Source organism: Calliopsis andreniformis, chromosome 4 (assembly GCF_051401765.1).
Source record: "Calliopsis andreniformis isolate RMS-2024a chromosome 4, iyCalAndr_principal, whole genome shotgun sequence".
Lineage (NCBI taxonomy): Eukaryota > Metazoa > Arthropoda > Insecta > Hymenoptera > Andrenidae > Calliopsis > Calliopsis andreniformis.
Genome location: NC_135065.1, coordinates 11,225,056 through 11,239,404, shown reverse-complemented (window position 1 = coordinate 11,239,404; position 14,349 = coordinate 11,225,056). Strand labels below are relative to the sequence as shown.

The following is a 14,349-nucleotide window of genomic DNA, read 5'->3' as shown; positions in this document are numbered from 1 at the left end:
AAAGGAAACTGTTGTTCCTAGTACTGAGAAGCCACTGACGGGAATTCCATCTGAAGAAGAGAAACCAGTGGAGAGTGAGCAGGGAACAACCGTTTCACCAGCGGTTCCTGAAGAAGCTGTGACTAAGGAAGCTGAGGTGCCTAGCTCATCTGTAATACCCGAAACCCCAGAGGGTGAAGCGCCAGTTACAGAGAGTCAGAAACCATTGATTGAAGGAACAACATTTGCCATAGAACCAGTGGTAGAAGAGGAAGGAACACCTAAACCTTCTGAGGAACCAGCTCAGCCTGAACTGTCTACTTCCCAAACTCTCCAACCGACTGAGGTAGGAACTGAAGGACCAATTCCTGCTATAGAAGTGTCCACTTCAGAACAGCCACCAATAGAACAAGAAACTGCTAAACCTGTGGAAGCTGAGACCCCTGGACCAGTTGAAGGTGAAACATCTGGGCCAGTAGAAACGGGAGTCTCCACGGAAGCTCCTGTTTCGGAGGAGACAGCTGTTCCTACTAAACCTAAGCAAGAACCATCTGTAACTGAGGCAGCTGTAGAAGGAACAGCGACACCTTCAGCTGAAGAAGCAGAGACAACAAAGAAACCTCTTATCCCTGAAGAGGGCCAGACGGTGCCAGTTGAAACTGAGCAAACATCTGTGCCTACTTCTGAGGCAGAGGGACAAACCAAAGAAACACCAGCAGCTGAGGGTGAAGTTAAACCGACCACGGTAAGCGTACAGGAACCCAGTGAAGTATCTACAGAAGGAACTGAGAAATTACCAGCAGAATTACCAAGCTCCACTGAAGCTGGCGAAATTAGCACTGAGCCGTCGATACCTACTGAACCCAAGGCAACGACAGAAAAAGAAGGAGTTACCGAGGAACAACCAAGTGAAGAAATGAAGCCTGAACAAGGTGTTTCACAGCCTGGACTCGAAGAACAACAGCCTGAGGTAACTCCAGCTTTAGAGGAGCAAACTACTGCTGCTGTGTCGCCTGCTGAGGAAGCTACGCCGTCTGGAGTTCCTCAAGAAGGAACGACAGCGGCAACACCTGAAGCGACAACTCTGAAGGCGGTATCTCAACCAGCGGAAGAAGGAACGGAACAACCTGCGGTTGAGGGAGAGACATCAGCACCTGTTACTGAGGAAGCTGTTATTATCAAGACACAACCTCCTCAGCCAGAAGAACAACCAGTAACAGAAAAATTACCAGCCGAAGGTGAAGTACCTGTGACCACAGTAGCAGGTGAGGAAGCTCCTCAACCAACAGGTGTTCCAGAACAGGCAACAGAGAAGGAAGAGCAAATGACAGAGAAGCCTGGACTTTCTCAGAAGGAAGGAACTGAGGAACCAGCAGTGTCGACTGGAGAAGGAACTACTGTGCCAGTTCAAATTTCAGGGGAACAAAAGCCTGAAGAGGAGACTCAGAAACCAAGCGTGGAAGAGGGAGTTACGACCGAGGAACCAGCCAAGGCGCAGCCTCCTCAAGAAGGAACCACTGTAGCGGGTGAAGTGCAACCTAGTGAATCTACTTCGCCAGCGGCTGAAGCAGCTTCAACGTCGATGCCTGAGAGCTCATCAGCTTTGCCTGAGGAAGGAGCGGAAGAACAGAAACCTGTCACTGAAGGTGAAGGTGTGACTGAGGAGAAGGTTCCAGCTGTGTCAACTGAAGCAGCTCCAGCTATACCAACTGAAGCAGCTTCAGCTATGCCAACTGAAGCAGCTCCAGCTGTAACAACTGAAGCAAGTCAGGCTATACCCACTGAAGCAGCTGCAACAGAAGAAACATCTATGATGGCAGAGAAACCATCAGAGGAAGGCACACCTGAAGCAGGAGCACAAACTGAGGCACCTGTGGAAGGGGAACCAGAAAAACCTTCGACGGAAGAAGAAAAGAAAGAACCAGAAGTGCAAACCACTCCAGCTGAGAAACCTGAAGAAGTCACTGAAACTGGTCCTAAAGAATCTCCTGAAGTGACTCCAACGGAAGTGCCAGAGAAGGCAGCTCCCAGTGAAACTCCAGAGCTTGCAGAAATACCACCACAAGGAGTTTCCACTGAGGCATCAGTTGAAACTACTGCCGTTCCTACGAAGGCAGCTGAACCCACAGAAGCTCCAGAAGAGAAAATCCCAGTTGAAGTACCTGAAAAGGAAGCTCCAACTGAAGTGACTGAGGAAGAACCATCGACTGAGGCTCCTAAGAAGGAACTGCCAACTGAAGCACCTGAAAAGGTAACTCCTGCTGAAGAAGTTCCAGAAAAAGAGGCCTCACCTGAGACACCAGAACAAGCGGCTACCACAGAAACACCAGAAAAGGAACTTCCAAGCGAAGCCCCTGAGAAGGTTCTCCCAACCCAAGGACCTGAGGAAGTGGAAGCTACCGAGGCACCAGAAAAGGTTCTTCCCGAAGAAGAGAAACCAGCTGAAGTAACCGAAGCAGCTCTTCCTGAGGAAGAGAAGCTTCCTACTGAGGCACCAGAGAAGGCTCCAGAGACAGAGCAACCAGCAGAAGGTGAACAGACTCAGGCACCCAAAGAAGCTCCAGCAACCACAGAAAGCGCGCTCAAAGAACAATTGCCTGAAGAAACGCCAAGTGAAACCGAGGCTCCTCAAGCTGAAGAAAAAGTAACCGAAGCTCCAGCTGCTGGTGAAGAAGGATTAACACAACCAGGCACCCCAGCACTTGAGGCTGCAGCAACTACTCCTCGCGGAGAGCAGCCTTCACCAGCAGAATCCACGGAAGCCTCAGCTGCGCCAGAAGAGCTCACAACGAAGGAGACTATACCTAGCCAACCATCAGAGGAACCAAGCTTGGCAGAAGCTGAACCTTCCACGGAACCTGCTGTCGAGGCATCAACCGAAGCTGAGCTAGAGAAGCTGCCAGAGACCGAGAAGCCCATCGAAGAAGAGCAGACAGTCAGACCATCGACGGAACTGCCACAGGAGAATGCTACTGTGGAAGCAGTACCTGAAGAGGCAGCTTCGATGAAGCCTGAAGAAGGTCCACAGCCCACCGAGCCATCAGTGGAAGAGCATACTATAAAGTCTGAGGCAGTCCCAACGGAACCATCGTATGTGGAACCAGAAACAGAACCAGAAGGAGAGGATGTTTCTCATAGTGAAGCTCCACTGCCAGAGATCATTCCAACCGTCGAGAAAGAGGAACCTGTCGAGGGTCAAGTCACAGTGGGCTTCGAGGAGCAACAACCCGTGAACGATACATATCAAGCCACTGAACAACCTGGTCAGGAACTGTTCCCAAGTACTGCATCTCCTCATATATCTGAATACCCTGACCAACCCCACTTCCCAACACACGATGGTGGTGAGCTGCCCGCAGAGGAGGACTACGACGAAGATGACCAAACTATTTATGGACCAGGCACCTGTCGATACGGTGGCAAGGTCTACGTATCAGCCCAACAGATACCAAGGGACGACCCATGCGACTTCTGCTTCTGCTTCAGAAGCGACATCATTTGTTTGCAACAGAGCTGTCCACCGCCGATTCCAGGCTGTCACGAGGAACCGATCAGCGGCTTCTGCTGCCCCAGATACGAGTGTCCTGTGTCGATGGCCACGTCACTTAATATAACCACGACCACCACTACAACTACAACCACGTTGCCCCCACATTTCCACGCCCACGCGTATAAGGGAGCCGCCAAACGAAGCGGCTGCCAGATACGTGGACAGGCGTACCGCGTTGGAGAAGTCATCAGGTCCGCGTCTGGACCTTGCCTTCAATGCACGTAAGTAGTTGGGGTCGTTTAAATAACTGCGCATAGGGTGAAGGATGGAAGGATCTAAATATCCTTCAAGGATATTTAGACGTGTACAAGTGTCTGATCGTAGTAACAATACCTACTTTAATTCCTCACCCAATGTGGCTCACAGAATATGGTACATCTCCCACTGCTTTCCAGAGAGAATAAAATTGAATATTTTGTAATTTCAGTTGCGGAGGCGACGGTAACATGAAGTGCGATCCACGAGTGTGCAGCCCCGAGCCGATGCTGAGGCAAATGATCGCGGCGGCCACGGCCAGAAGGAGGAGATGAGCCGACCAACCCGATCCCAGGGATCTACTAAAGAAACGCGTGCACACGAAGAAGTCCAGGAGGCGAATCAGTGTTGTATAAAAGTGAATTAAGAATATTCTAAACTATCGAAATGTCGCAGAACCACAGACAATAATGTGCTTCGGCGATCACGAACTGAGTGGCCAAAACGTAAACGTTTATATTATAATATTATATTATGTTATATAAAAGCAAAAAAAAGGAAAAAAGGGGGATAGCGATAAGGATAAAGAGCACGAGAGACCGACGAGTGAAAGGGACATTAATGAAGAGGAAATGGGATTTAGCCGCGTAGCGCGAGGCTCGTTTCTGGTGCCAAACGTGACGGAACGGAGCGACCTGATGGAAAGTGGAACTTTTCGTGATAGTTCCACGTCTCACGCCATTTTTTTCTACGAGTTAATACGGAAGATGGAAAGCGATGAAGCATGTTGCCGAACGTACGAGACTTATGACTGTGCCTTCGTCAATGCCGACACCAGCGGCACTACTTTCGTTTCGTGGCAGCCAATCGGCGACATAACCCGCGATCATCGGCATCAGTGGCTCGAGCCCCGAGAGATCGTCATTAGGACTAAAAAACACGGTGACGGGGAAAACGATAAACGCGTTCACGCAGACGCGACAAAAAAAAGCGATAAAAGAAGAATAGAAAATGATACGCGAACGATTTCTCGATACAGTGGCATTACAACAGAGACCCAGATCGTTCGAGGGACAACTGCGCAACCCTCACGCTACTGTCCCTCGTATGATCGCTGCCAGGGCGGCTCTTTTTCGTTGCTCTTGTAATATCACTGGTGGAAGCTCGAACAACGATGATCCACGGGAATCCGCTGCACGATCGAAGTAGATCCAGATCGTTCCCTGGCTGGCACGTGTCGTGCGCCAACGATCAGTCCACATTTACTCACGTCTGCTGACGTTCACGCGCGCTCGAGCACGATCCCACAGCGAATCTTCCATCCGAGACCTCTTCCTACTTCCCAATTCGCCAAACTTTTTATAGTCGTCTTCCTGCATTGCTAACTCACTAAGGGGATGGTGCTCGAGCGCGTGCGTGTGTGCGTGCGTGTGTGCATGGTACATTTATATGTTTAGAGATGATGAAAGGAAGAAAGACAAGACGAAAGGTACGCGTATCTCAAAGCTCAAACAGCGGCTCGCGCGGAGGACCGATCGCGAATTTGCTTCTCCGGCGAGCTGGCATTATACATATATATATAGAAATATATATATATAAATATAAATATATACATTTATACGATTCTTTATATGCACTGTACCCTCCTAATGATAATACTTAAACGATGTTCTATACGTTTGTACGAAAGTATAATCTACGATCGTTCTTCGTTCTCTAGTCTCAAAGTGTCACGGGGGATGTGTCCGCCCCCCAAAAACCACCCCTCGTCCCCTGCCGCGATATCACTCGACAGTCAATTAATTTGATACTACTGGAGCGCTCGTCGGTGCTCGTTTCACGATACAGGGGAATCGAACGTCAGAAAGAGCGTCGTCACGCTTTGAGACTCCGGAACTTGGGGCTGTTTAGCTGTAATAGAATGAACGCTAATATCGTCGCACAAAATACTGCGCATACTGTCTGTATTTATGGAATCGAAGACGACGACGAGTTCAATTGCTGTCTTCCTGCTATCAGTGTGACCCGTGAAAACTTTTCTTTTGTACGCGTCCGTTGATTTAGCTCGTCCCTGCGAAAGGAAACTGTAGTAGCGGAAGTGTTCGTCGTACACTGTGCGTTCTCTGCGCGCGGGTGTAACAGAGGGACTTTGTTAATTAAAGAGAGATCAGCAAGTGACCACCTAGTGCTTCCATACAAGGCAACTCGATCGTGATACAAGTGGCCATATTGTTATTGTCACCGTTTCGAAAAAATCAATGTTTCCTTTTTACGTGCCTAACACGTCGATAATAAAGCTGATTGATAAAACATTTCTTTGGCAGTGTGGAGACCCACGTCTCATGTGTCTCTCCTGAGTTTCTAGTTGCTTCGAGGAGGAACTTTTTATTTTCGATTTTACCACCTTAGGCCTAGAAGATTTACTAGGGTATTCTCTCTCGAACGAAGCTATCGATTTTAGGATATCCAGGTTGTTCGAATGATAGAGATCCCTCCATTTTTTACTAACTTTTTACACTAACGCAGATACTGTTTCTCGTGAAGTCGGGTGGCCACCTCATCGTCAATCAAACGGAAAAAGTAACACGATTCCTAATCCAACTCGAATTCTAAGGAACACAATTTTCTTTTTTTTTTTTTCAAAGTTTATTTCTTCACGAAGATGCTAAAAACACTCCCCCACGATTCAAGTTACCATTCCCTCTTTGCTAACTCGCGAAGCATGTCGAGATCACTCACGAACGGTTCCCGTTTGCACTCTGCTGGCTGATCGATCACGATCTAACGATTCTAGCGATTAGTCGAGCCTAGTATTTATCTTGAATATCCATTTCACTCATAGCGATAGTGTACTTGAAAGTAACGAGCGTTACGATGGTACGTTTATATTGATATACATGTAACTCTAACTCGTAAGATATATTATGGTGAATACATAGGATGCATGTAATTAATGACAATGACGGTGCTGGTGTGGTCCATCCTATTTGCAGGATGCCCTCGCCGACATGGTCATTCACGCGACTTTATATATGTATACATAAACGCATATGGATATATTTATGCACAGAATGACCAATTTTCATCTGGTGCCAACACAGTCTTCGATTGCAGCAGCATCCTTCGACTAATCGTCCAATTTCAGGGGAGCTGAGCGAGCGGATTAAAATTGATCATGCTGTGACTATAGCGAATCGAATATAGCGCTCAGTACGCAAATATACTCAATGCTCGTGATGTATTTCTCGGACAACTCCTTTCCCTTTTCATTCTCGTTTCTTTTTTACGTTTGACTAGGAGACCAAGCAATGACAATTACACCCCATTCCGCCCTCCCTTTTTCCATTCTCAGCATAATCCGTTATCGTTTGCGGCGTATGATAATATGTGATAACACGAAGATGAAACGAGCGCGCCGGGAATTAACTCGGCGGTCCCGACTGTACACGGAAGTAGGATAGTTTTTGACAGTACGTGCTAGTATAAAGTGTCCTTTTATATGAATAAACGATTTTGTATATCAAAGACTGAGATTTAGTTCGATGTTTCCTAACCCCTCCCAGAAACAGCAGAAAAGTCTCTTACACTTAAAAAAGAAATTCAAACAACTTGCAATTATTTATTGTAACATACATATACACTCATATATCCAAGAAACATTTAGGATAATGAATTCTCCTCAAAAGGAATAGTGTTCCAGAAGGCCTTACTCGCAAAATTGTTGTCGCCGTCCATAGATATATGTTGCGGATCGGCTATATGCAAATAACGAAACTGTATCTTAGAAGAATCTATCGTTTCCCATGTAGCTGTACCGATACTTGGTTTTCTAAAATATTCATAAAGCGTACATTACAAAAATGTTTAAAGAATACATAACCACAATACTCTATTCAGAATTATTTACCCATTGATAGCGAAAGAAGTGTAAAAGTCAAGCAAGAGCTCCTGCATCTGTTTATCCTGCGGTCTGTCAGTGTTTGACTGAGCAGGGTTGAGTATGAGGTATATATCATCACCATGGCTAACACCTGATACAATAAATTGATTAACACCTTAAATATTCAACTCTTGGGGAACTTCAAAAATAGAGATCTCAATTACCAAAGTTTTTAGTTGAACCACTCAGAGCCTCGCTAAGACTGTGCTGAGATCTATAAGTATAATAATAAGTCCATACAGGACTTTTGTTCACATGTGCTTGCAACCTAACAGCCTTCTCATAGTTAACAGCTAACATTCGATCACCAATCATTTCTATCACAGGCTTCACAGTCTGATCATTAACTTTTTTGTCACCCAAGTAATACTTTCGAATTTTCTGAGACACTTGAGTATGCTTGCTGAGCGGAATGGTATCGTTAAAGTCTAGCAAGTATGGAACAATTTCGTCCCATTCATCGTTCAATTGCTTCAGACGTGTATCGTTTGCCACAAATTCTGTGAAGATAAACAGGACACAAATAGCAAAATAGAGATAAGATTGAAGGGCTCGCGAAGAAATATCGCACCTGCTGCAGCATACAATCCTTCCTCGCTAACTACCCCCGTTATCCATGGAACATCCATTGCATTACCCTTACTAATAATCTCCATTGGGGATTTATGTAGGAAGGGACGAGGAAGCAATTGTTTCTCTACGACTGGACCGAATGGTACGTATGGATTATACAACCAATACTATAATTTGAAGTTTGATGGTGAAGAAAAACTTTTGATACCAGCGTTAGTATAGTGGAATTTTGATCTAGCCTTCTTACCATGAAATCGCCAACAGCTTGCGCTATTTGTCGCGCTGGACGCTCTTGCAAGCAATGGATCATTTTTGACAATGTCTTTGTGGAACATCCTAAAAGGGCGCCCAATTGCATAGCCTTTTCAGGGGCACGCTCTGTCTGTGACCAAGGATCTAATGCAACCCCGCTAATCGATATACCCCCTAAGAGATTATACGAAAAATTGTTATCATCATCAATCGCTTTTATGTGTAGAGTGATACAAAAAAAGGACTCGAAAGTAGAGACTTGAATCACTGAAATATTTCATGATGAATTGATTCTACTGACTTACGGTGGAAAAGCCCAGCACTTAAAGGCGACAGATAATGATAATGAACACTAGCAGCACCCGCGCTCATACCAAAAAGAGTTATGTTCTTAGGATTGCCACCAAAATTCTTAATGTAGTTAGAAACCCACTTCAGAGCCATACTCTGATCTTTTAAGCCCATATTTCCAGGAACCAATCGACTTCCCGTGCTGAGGAAACCTTCAATGAATTTTTCACTCATTGTCAGTACAACACTGAATAATCCAAGTCTAAGATGCCTGACTGTGATGTACAGTGTTAAAAAAAGATGGCCCAAAAGACAAAAAAAGCTAATCAACCATAGATGATCAACAGGATTTCAATTTCTAAGAGTTCTTCATTCAGATATTCAAACATGAATAATTAAAAAACAAAATTTCAATTTTAATTTTATTTTTCTACCTCTTATGTTCTGAATTTTTCACTTATTTTTGAACCATCTATTTTCACATCCTGTAAAAGTCAAGTTTTCAATAACATCCTCACCAAAAGGCCCCACTCGATAATTAAAAGTAACAAGTACTACATCACGATCCATCAAGAACGACTCATCCACCTCGTTACCACTACCGAACTGGAAAGCTCCACCATGGATGAAAAACATCACTGGCAACAAGGTTTCCTTTAGATTCCTAGCTGGCACGTAAATATTCAAATAGAGACAATCCTCGCAACCAGCGACCCTGTCTCCATTTGCATCCTCGCTCATAAGATACTGAGTGCAAATGGCACCCTTCTTGGTGGCGACGAGATCCCCGTCCCACTTGTTCACTTCCTTGGGTGGCTACGAGTTCACAAAAACAATTTAGATACTGCGTTCCTCTTTTCTCGATGAACGATAACACAACTGCTGAACGTACGTCAAAACGAAGTTTCCCAATGGGTGCTTCCGCATAAGGGATACCCTCGTACGCTGCATACCACCTGCCACCCACAGACGCCTTATAAGAACCAACGATAGAACCCAGACGTGTATCCACCTTGGGAGGATAGTCTGGCAGCATACAGGAATTGGCAATTCCCAACAAGAATAGAAGAAGTGACACCCTCATCGCGACTGTTTCGCTTGTTTCGACTGAGCGCGTGTCTTTAGCGGCTAGCCTTTTATCCTACTTTTGGCGTCAATTTTCGGTACGTGTGTGTAAAAGTTTGCCTAGCTAATGACACACCTAAATCAATTGCTAAAATAGAAGCAAGGACGGTGGAAGCGAAAACACCGCTTGTCGTGTTGAATCGTATTTCTTCCTTAAGGAATCGTACAACAACGAGGAATTTTATCTTCTGAATTATCATTGAGTAAAGAAGAAAGAAAAGTTGACGTTTGTTGGTACTATGACATATTCTGTTCCTGAGATTTCACGAGTGTTATTAATGAAGTACATAAAGATAAGAGTGCCTCAGTATTGACTTATAATAAGAGCTTTTTAATGAAATCAACTCCTTATTATCACCATTTAAAATTAAATAAATATACTTGTATAAATATAAATATACACACGCAAGCTGTATGAACGCAGTTAATTGTATTGTATAACTGGGTGCCTGCATTCATTACATTATGCACTTGTTGATTACGTTAAATCAGAATAAAAGATTTATGTATATGCAAGAGTGTACTCTTATAAGCGAAATAAGTTAATAAATTTGTTGGCTCAAGGAAAATAACACTTGTTTAATATCTTTAGCAAAGTAATTCGTAGTATAGTACTGTTCTTGTTACTGAAAATTTATGCAATTGGAAAAGGAGAAGACAGATAAGTATAATGAAAACTAATTACAATTACCTGCCATGATGTACATAGATAAGCTATTTCAAGGTGATAAAATTTTATGCAAGAAACTTGCAAGTGTAGCTGAAATTATTTGGCTAGATATCATTTTAGAATATTCCATTTTCTATAATTAATTGTACTGATTATAATTTGTTATTTTTAAAATTAATAATAAATTTCAAATATTAAATTGATACGTATAAGCTTATAATTATATTAAATATAAAAAAAGTAAGTAGACATTTCGTAGCAATATTCCTTGCAAGCTACAATACGCAACTTTTATCCACAATACTTTCAGCTATCTTATTATTTGCATAACTAATTTATTTCGTAAAATTTGAAATAAATTTAATAAGTCACTGACTCACTATCAGTAAATGATATTTAACAAACAGTTAAGACCACTTAGACCACTTTACATATTTATATATTAAGAAAAATAAGCAACATTTGATAGAACATCATACACATAAATATCAAGAACAATAAACAGAATCACGAGCAGCCACATAGGGCGCTTTATTGTGCGGACCATTAACAAATTCATACATAAATAAAAAATACATTTGACGAGCATAGTAACAAAATTAGATAAAAGATAATCAATAATAAGGGATTGGTTTTCGTTTAATATAACATAAGAACAAATGGTGCTGTTTGTATAATCTATTTAAATAAGCTGAATTTATTAATTCAGATCGTCATAAGCAAACATGTGTAAATAGATTGAACAAATATCACCAATCTCTTCCCTTTCTATATTGAACGAAAGCTAGTCATTTAGCATTTCATCTTCTCTTATTATTCGTAGAATATACTGACATCTTAATCAGTAATTTAACACGTAGACGACCAACGATTCTTGGAATCGCTGCTCGTACACACGTGCATGATTACACAAATCTTTGAGCAAACTAATTGTACTTCATTTTGCGGCAGAGTCTATTACCATAATCACGATTTAATCCTAGCAATTTAACTATCAACTATTCGAAAGTAACACTGTTACACTCTGCAACACTTGTGTAGCATTCTCACTACTGATTCATTGATACTTACTATAAATCCTAGCATATTAATGCAGTTAATATAAGAAAAACATTTAATATGAAAATAGAAACTCCTGTATGTTATTTTTCTAATATTTTTGCATATAAAATTTATTCAAACTTTTTAAGAACCAACTAAATTGTTATAGACATTTATAATTATTCAGGCGAATCTAAAGTACAAGTCCCTAAACTAAATAAAACGTAAAAATATTGCAAGTATTACATATTTTTTGTTACTATGTTCGTCACAACAATAAAAATTACAACCAGTCACTCGTGTCGCTTCGAACTACGTGTCATACGACATGATTGAGAAACTGGAGGAACTAAAAAGGACTCACCGTTCGAAGAAATTTTCAGTTCCTTAGACCGTCATTACTCCTTCTCTTCATATAATTGTAAAGTGTAAATGAACCAATAAAAATTCATTTAATGATGATCAACTTCCATCCATTTTTATTGGAAATCTGAAAAACTAGGAAATCATGTTGTTTTATTAAAACTGAAAAACTGTAAAAGATATTAGTAGATTTTATTTTCAATACAAAAAATTAAAAAATGATATTAATGGAAGATGTTTGTTAAAATATATAATATGGTATACTCACTTTAACTTCCACCGCAACCACCGCACCGTCAAAACTCCTTCGAAATTCCCCTTAAAATGAATTTCTGGGGACACATCAGTCTTTCCTTTCTCGATCCACTGTTTGAGCCTAAGCAGACAACGTTCATGTTACCTTTATATACTTTTTTCACTTAATATCTACCTAAATAATGGTAAAAGCGAGAAATTATCAAAACGAGAAAACTGCTGTCACTAACCACACCGACTGTACGCACAAAATTAAAATATCAAGACACTGAACTCACATATTACAGTATATATTGATATTTTTATTCATTAATGCATAAAATTTATCAATAATAATTGACTCTGATACACATAAATAGTACAAAATCAAAAGACAACTGAGAAATTCTAAAAGCAAGAAAACTACGGTCACATCCCATATATATGTAACGCAAATATAATGATCCACTTACAGAATTTTTATACACGAACACGAAAAACAGGAGCACTGATGCCACAAGAATCAAATTTGACTTGAGTTATAGAGAAATAAATACTTTTTCTCTCGGAAAATGAATAAAAAGTAGGAAACAGTCTTGACGTCAGAATGGGCACGAAGAAACTGCGTGCATGCGCATGAAAGCATATGCGCAGAACAGTGTACGCACAGGATTGGACATGCGCGATAAGTGAAAACAATCACGTGACTACGGATGAAATATATGCAAATTTTTCAAGCAAATATTTCTTTCATTTATGAGAGACATATTTGGTTATAAAAGGGATTGAAAACATAAACTAGCAAAAGAGCGAAAAATATTAAAGATAAATGTTATTTCAATGCCTAACCTAAATATCGATATTCGACTACATGATATCGTTAGCCATATATAAATTTGGTTATATTACTCAAAAAGAGCTATCATTTATTTGCATACATACCAATAATACATCTTTAAATGCACTGAATCTTGTAGAGTAAACTTTTAGCACCAAAAATATGTAAAAACTTAAAATAACGTATTTTATGTCATCTGCGTTCGTTACATGTTTCCTCGTCGAAATCCATGATCGCTCTGCTAAGAATGCAAAGCGCGCGCATTTCAAATAAAATTCCATTGGACACAGACGAGTGTACAGGATATACGCACATTCTGTACGTACTTCTCATTAAATAATCATTGTTGCAACAATTGTTGCTGTATATATTGGCAATAACCATCACAAGCAGCGACTGATACAAGTATATAAACTTGTTATTAATAATTAATAATTATAAGTGTATAAACATTTATAATTATTAGTTCAAGAAATATCAAGAAATTTTCAAAAATTGTGAGATTAATCGAACAAAGAATAATGTACGAAAAGTTAATAATTTGCATGTTCATTGACTAACAATTTAAAATACCAATAATTTACACAAGTTCACACTGTGTGTGATTGTTATTAACAATATGTGAACCAGAAATTGTTGCTGAGATGATTACTTTATGAAAAATATTGTTCGTTAGATCAGTCTCGAAATTTTAATCAACCGAACAACTTCTCTAATTGGTTTCTCACCTTTCTCGAGAAAGTATAAATACCGCTGCAGGAGCGCGAGTGTCTCAGTCGCCGCGGGTCCTCCGGCGGGTGCGGACCTCCCTGGGGACCTCCCTGGGGACCTCCCTGGGGACCTGGAGGGACTCCTGGGCCCTGGACCTCGAGTCACCATGGACCCCTGGACACTACTGAGCAGTGGTCAGCTGGACGATGACCAGTGGTCATCTTGGCTGCCCGGTGAGTTTTTGTGCAAATCTAAATTTTTCTTTTCTGTTGGCCCTATTTTGCATATATCCCCCCTTTTTGCGCTTTTTTACGCGCTTTTGTGCTATTTGCACCCTTGTGCACACCTCGTGCACACCTCGTGCACACCTCGTGCACACCTCGTGCACACCTTGTGCATACCTTACGCACACCTTTGCACAAATTTAAAACTTTTTTTTTCTGTTGACCCTATTTTGCATATACCCCCCTTTATTGCGCTCTTTTGCGCTCTTTTACGTTTTTTTACGCGCTTTTGTGCTATGTGCACCCTCGTGCACACCTTGTGCACACAATGTGCACACCTTTGCACAAATTAAAAATTTTTTT

At 41.6% G+C, this 14,349-nt stretch overlaps 2 protein-coding genes across 2 annotated transcripts in view; one reads left to right on the top strand and one right to left on the bottom strand.

Moving 5' to 3' along the window:
• Positions 1-4,346, top strand: part of LOC143178232 (uncharacterized) — a 45,257-nt gene extending 40,911 nt beyond the window's left edge. Inside the window, exons 8-9 of the mRNA XM_076376762.1 lie at positions 5-3,750; positions 3,957-4,346. Coding sequence (XP_076232877.1) covers positions 5-3,750; positions 3,957-4,059 — 3,849 coding nt within the window. The 3' untranslated portion in view covers positions 4,060-4,346. The remainder of the gene's footprint in view (positions 1-4; positions 3,751-3,956) is intronic.
• A 3,038-nt stretch (positions 4,347-7,384) lies between these two features.
• Positions 7,385-9,536, bottom strand: Est-6 (venom carboxylesterase-6). Its single transcript, XM_076377021.1, has 7 exons — positions 9,299-9,536; positions 8,795-8,992; positions 8,485-8,663; positions 8,236-8,404; positions 7,829-8,164; positions 7,632-7,755; positions 7,385-7,553 (listed from the first exon to the last, which is right to left on the bottom strand). Exons 1-7 carry the CDS (start codon positions 9,519-9,521, stop codon positions 7,385-7,387), a joined length of 1,398 nt encoding a protein of 465 aa, XP_076233136.1. The 5' UTR covers positions 9,522-9,536.
• Between the last annotated feature and the right edge of the window lie 4,813 nt (positions 9,537-14,349).

What these genes read in the sequence shown, in the direction of transcription:
- Est-6 (XM_076377021.1), bottom strand. Translation starts at nt 9,521, where the DNA reads ATGAGCGAGGATGCAAATGGAGACAGGGTCGCTGGTTGCGAGGATTGT. An exon ending in TTATCGAGTGGGGCCTTTTG is followed by an intron (nt 8,993 to 9,298) that starts GTGAGGATGTTA and finishes AATTCATTGAAG; the next exon opens with GTTTCCTCAGCACGGGAAGT. An exon ending in AAGCTGTTGGCGATTTCATG is followed by an intron (nt 8,405 to 8,484) that starts GTAAGAAGGCTA and finishes TTCAAATTATAG; the next exon opens with TATTGGTTGTATAATCCATA.